Source organism: Aegilops tauschii, chromosome 7 (genome assembly GCF_002575655.3).
Source record: "Aegilops tauschii subsp. strangulata cultivar AL8/78 chromosome 7, Aet v6.0, whole genome shotgun sequence".
In the NCBI taxonomy this organism is placed as follows: domain Eukaryota; kingdom Viridiplantae; phylum Streptophyta; class Magnoliopsida; order Poales; family Poaceae; genus Aegilops; species Aegilops tauschii.
The window spans coordinates 156,785,467-156,791,212 of NC_053041.3; the positions used below are offsets into that span (position 1 = coordinate 156,785,467).

The 5,746-nt window shown below is 44.8% G+C and overlaps 1 protein-coding gene across 1 annotated transcript; it reads right to left on the minus strand.

The window, feature by feature from the left end:
- Positions 1-268: 268 nt before the first annotated feature.
- On the minus strand, positions 269-4,503 carry LOC109737452 (galacturonosyltransferase 8). The gene is made up of 3 exons (XM_020296585.4): positions 3,594-4,503; positions 1,907-2,431; positions 269-996 (listed from the first exon to the last, which is right to left on the minus strand). Exons 1-3 carry the CDS (start codon positions 4,365-4,367, stop codon positions 718-720), a joined length of 1,578 nt encoding a protein of 525 aa, XP_020152174.3. The 5' UTR covers positions 4,368-4,503; the 3' UTR covers positions 269-717.
- Between the last annotated feature and the right edge of the window lie 1,243 nt (positions 4,504-5,746).

Below are 5,746 nucleotides of genomic sequence, written 5' to 3' on the forward strand. Positions count from 1 at the left end.
AAACTACTAGGCAAAGCCGAGACACCGAAATTCCCCTAACTGCCGCCAGCCGAGGCGCAACTCAATCAGATCTTGGGGAAGTGTATCAATGCTCACATCCGTTTCACAAACGAATGAAAACGGGAACAAATTTGAACATGAACCTGTTGGTCAAACGACACAAAAAACCCTCTGCCTCAATCTGAACCGTGACTCTGATATCACTTGTTAGATAAAACGAGACAGTCAAGACGCAAATTTGTTAAACCCTTGCAGGACAACCACGAACTTGCGAAAGCGTAACTTCACTATAATAGAGGAATTTACATAGAAAAAGTCAATTTAACCGAACTATTATACAGTACTAGTACCTTATATAACACGGCAGCAAGTTTACAAGAACTAGACGGTGGGACTACATGGTATATATATAGAGGCCAACAAATAAGAGTACTTGTATACTCATACGTGCCAGTACCAACACAAAGCTCTACAGCACTCAGTACTAAGTATAGCATGAGACATAGAATTCGTATCACAATTTTACACATTCACAAGACTAATCTCAGGCAAGTAGAATCACAAGTGATTGTTTCCGAATTAGAAATGAAAACCGGTTTCAGGACGGCGGGCATCCGACAGTAAAAAATGTTTGGCGCTGTTCCAGCTAAAATGTTCCCCAGTTCCAATCTCCAAACCTCTTCCATTTCTGCAGAATAATGTCAAGGCTTCCTTCTTCTATGGTGGTGCAAAATTGCACTGACGAATGAACGAGTCGTCGTAATCCACATATTTCGTCCAAAGCTGCCTGAACTGATTCATACCAATATCCAGCCAAGGCTTCATGTTACCATTGAAATGCACAACAGCAGCGTTTCTAATCTCCTCCATGCTGATGCTTGGATTATACCCGAGCCCAAGGACATGCCAAGATTTGTCAAGAGGCTTTGTCGTCGAGTAGAATGTGATTAAACCTGGGGGCAATGTTCCCAACTTCCATAATAACCGGTTCTCATTCTGAAGATGACACCGCCAGCAAAGATACATATATCAGATATGCTCTATTTTATACTCCCTCCGTTCCTAAATATTTGTCTTTCTAGAAATTTCAACAAGTGACTACATACGGAGCAAAATGAGTGAATCTACACTCTAAAATATGTCTATATACATCCATATGTGGTAGTCCATTTGAAATCTCGAAAATGACAAATATTTAGGAACGGAGGGAGTATAACAAATTAAGTATTGACAGAGTTTCCCCATCAGGGTGAACTATTGCATCTAGAATTATAAAGGCTACAGTTTCATTCTTTCAGGGGACATACAAACGGTAAGTTCAGTAAGCTTTCTTGTTGCCCTGCTAGGCTAAGGCTGCCCGTAATGGGAGTATCAATAGGTAGTATCATGCATGCCAACTAGGCAATTTTTATGAGGTGGCATAGAAGGATCGCGTATCATATCATGATACCGTATCATATTAAATGATGTGCTACTATGTGTCATGCATGTAGTACCATACACTAGTATCATATGCATGATACTAGTATATGATACTCCCCACTACGACCAGCCATGCTATATAAGCTCAGGGGATATAACTTTCTGTCCAGCTAGCCTATATCCTCAGAGGGCATGGAAATGCTAACTTCAGTCATTTATCTTGCTTTGCTGGCAAGCTATAAAGTTGGCCTTAGGTCTTTAACAAGACATAATATAATTTAACTAGATCGGCGTAATAACTTAAACTATATTTAATTGTATTTTATTACACAAAGTAATACAGTATTAGCTATCATCATTTCTTGCTAATTGGTCCATTTGCAGAGAACAACTTAGCGGCACATAAACATTTATTGCTAATTAGAAGTTCTTAAAATTTTAGCAATGAAAGAATCAGTATCAGGGTGATGCAAGGAAACAATACCTGAGTCTGCCAGTAATGGTACTGCTCGGTAGATTTCTCCCTCCTCCAAGAATTAAGATCAAAGAAGTTCATGCCATAAGCCCAGCCACATGCATTAGGATTGAACTTTGCTTTGATAAGGGGGTGCGAGAAGTTCATATACTGCCAATAACGATGAAATGACCCAAAGCATGTTTCTACTGCTCCATTCACCTTCCCATCCATGTCAATCTTCCACAATCCTGTAAGATCCCGCTGTACCACGACATCATCATCCAAGAAAAGAATCTTTTGCAGCTTGGGGTACATCTCAGGCAAGTAGAATCGCAAGTGATTAAGCATAGAAAGATACTTGGGATTCCTGAACTTCATATTGCTAGCGTCTTTGGTGGCATTCTCAAGCTTATTCTCGAAATAGAATTTTTGGAGGTTTGCTGACTCCAGTTGCCGGAGCACAGGAACATAGGAGGAGTTAAGAAATTTGTAATCTTCATATGCTTTGACCTCATAGTGTGCACCTTGTAAGTCCATTAGGCGGATTATCACCTGCAGATGGCACAACTTTTACCCACTTTGAAGAAAATATCAACGGAACCACAGAGTCTAGAACAATTTTTGTCTTCAAGGTACCATTAAAAACTCATCAGAAGAACACTTAAACATACTGGCAATTCTTTTTTTGTCACCTAAACATACTCTGCTTCCTTCTTCTTCTTTTTTGTACTCCCTCCGTCCCATAATGTAAGACGCATTTTGATACTACACTAATATCAAAAAACGTCTTACATTATGGGACAGAGGGAGTAATTTTTTAGTCAGCTATCAAATATTTCATATAGTAATTTTTATTTCGCAGGGTCTCTGGCCCCTAAGTTTGTTACATAGTTAGATCCCACGGACCTCATTTGTTAGCAGCTTAATGCATCGCTTCTTGGACACTCAGGTAAGTCATAGAAGTACTACCAAATATCAACATCATGTTGATTGGTTTCGACTCCTTTCTGCTTCTACCGAATCTACCATTAAGCTTACATTTTAGAGCAAGTACGATTAATTGATTGTTGAAATATTTTATGCATGGGAATGGTACGAAGGCTGCAATAGTGCAGATTTCCCAGGATTGTTAAGAAATTGTGGCGATGATGATGGTGTTTCTTCCAGCAAATGAGTAATTGCTTACAGAGAAGCTAGCACAAGATACCCAATATGCATCGTAATCTGCAACCGCTATGTCTTCTAATCTCAAGAGTACACAGTAAGAGTGAATTAGATACGTACCACTGTTGACTCCTTAGATTTTTTTAAGGCGATATGCACATAAAAAATATCTGCTGATTAATATGTTACTTGTATTACACTGAGTACAAAATCCCTTAGGTGCTATACATGCCAACTGTTGCAAGCCTAGCATCATTTTTACTTGTACTAAGGTTTTTTTTTTTTTGCGGGGAGACTTCTACTAAGGTTGTACTCGTCATTCAGTACATTCTCTGAGGAAATGAATGAAATTAAGAACCTAAGTCAGTCTTGGTTTTGCTAGTAATTAGTAGTAAATAATCACAACTGGTGAAATACATTACTTCTACGATGACATCTAAACAAACCAATCTCTCTCTTTATCCTGTTATCTACTAGTACTATATAAGATCGGAAAAACATAGTGACGACATAGGGCATATGCAAGATGGAGAAACATCATGGGACAAACCTGCATCGCCCCGAGGTTCATTCGGTCGGTCACCACATGGAAGACGTGCTTTGAGGGGTCCAACGAGTTGGCTACGCAGGAGCGGACGACGACAGAGGCGGCGAGCACGTTGTCCGAGAAGATGGCGTAGTGGAACAGCACGGGGTCCTCCAGCGCCGCAGGCGGCGGTACCGGGTCCGCGAACTTGTCAGGCAGCGCGATCCGCTCGGCGGTGAGGCGGACAGCGAGGCAGTGGAGCGGCTTGGGTATGGATTTGGCGGCGATGAGCGAGGCGAAGGCGCCGCGCTTCTTGGCGCGCGCGAGCAGCTCGTTCTGCGCGAAGATTGCGTCCTTGAGGCGCTGGATTTTGAGCTGCGGGTCGAAGAGCGGCTTGGCGTCGGCGATGGCGGCGCGGGCGGCGCGGATCAGGTCCTTCGCCTGGAGCTCGAGCCGGCGCGCCTGGTCGCTCTGGGACGCCGGCTCGGACGCGGAGGCGGCGGCGCCTAGGTCCCGGAGCGTGGCGGTGAGGTTGCGGTGGAGGGAGGAGAGGAGGCGGAGGTGGCGCGCGCGGTCGAGGTGGAGGCGGCGGGAGGCCGCGGCGAGCGCGGCGGCGGAGGCGGCCGCGTCCGAGGCCTGCTTCCGGATCTGCTCCGCGCGGAGGCGGTCGCCATTCACGGCCGCGGACCCGCCGCCACCGCCTACGGCGGGGGGTGCGGCGGCGAGGAGGAGCAGGAGGAACGCGAAGACCGCAGCGGGGAGGGCGGCGCGTCCGGGGCTTGAGGCAGCGGCTGCCATGGCTTCAGTGCTCGCGAGGTTCGGCAGCTCGCCGCATTGGAGGGAGAGTGATTGGGGTTGGGGAGGAAGTGGGGATGAGACGAGAGGGATTAATGCTTGGGCAGTGGCAGTGGCACTGGCACTGGCAAGAGGATTTATGGTGATGGTCCTGTTTTTTATTTAGGTACAAATCAGGAACCACGCGTCGGTGGGGAGTGCAAGTCGGCCGGAATTCTGGTACTGGCCGCTGTTTTCCTTTTCTATAGTGGAACAGCAAGAGTATAATTTACTCCCTCCGTTCGTAAATGTAAGTCTATGTGGAGACTCCATTAAATATACATATAGAGCAAAATGAATGAATTTAAACTTAAAATGCATCTATATACATCCGTATGTGATTTATAATGAAATCTCTACAAAGACTTACATTTAGGAACGGAGGGAGTATATTAATAAAAAAGTAGTTTTTACATCTTTAAAAAAGATCCAACTTCAACAAATGATGAACGGTGATGTAAATGGAAACTCTGATAGGTGATGTAAACTAAAGATGTCATGGCGTGGCTGCTGTAGTTGTTGTACAACCGCTGTTCATCAGCCGCACAAATTTAAATAAAGGATCCGTCTATGTTACATCTAGATGTAAGATAATATCTTACATCTTAAGGGTTCATTCTGAATTATTATGACCCTTCAGGTTGACAACGCGATGGCTTTTCAACCTCCAGCCTGTTTGTTTGTCCGGCATGTTTGTTTTGTGCAAAAGGCACAAATTTGACCTCGAAACAAAACTATTTCACAAGTGAACTGTTTTTTAAAATATTTCACCCAGTTGACCTTTAATGTGTAGCGCCTGATAGCAAGGCGTTGCACTCTACTATGCAGCGCCTAACACTCAGGCGCTACACCTTGCCGCGCCTAACAGCTAGACGCTGCACTACACCGTGCAGCGCCTAACTAGAAGCTGCACAGTAGAGTGCATGCCTCTAATGTGTAGCGCCTGACAGCAAGGTGTTGCACTCTACTATACAGCGCCTAACACTCAGGCGCTACACCTTGCCGTGCCTAACAGCTAGGCGCTGCATTACACCGTACGCGCCTAGCTGTAAGGAGTTGCACAGTAGAGTGCAGTGCCTAACTGTAAGGAGCGGCATAAAAGAGTCAGCGGTGTAAAATATTTTCAGAAACAGTTCATTTTATGAAATACTTTGGCTTTAAGGTCAAATTTATCAATTTTGCCTTTGTTTTGTCGCTGCCCATCGCCCGGCGGGCTGCGTTTTTTTTTTTTTTTGAGGTGGATAGGCGCTCCTGCTGCTGCTAGTCCCCGGCCTGTTTGTTTTGTCGCTGTCCACCGCCCGGCGGGCTGCGTTCTTGTAGGCATCCTTTGCTGCTGCTGTTGC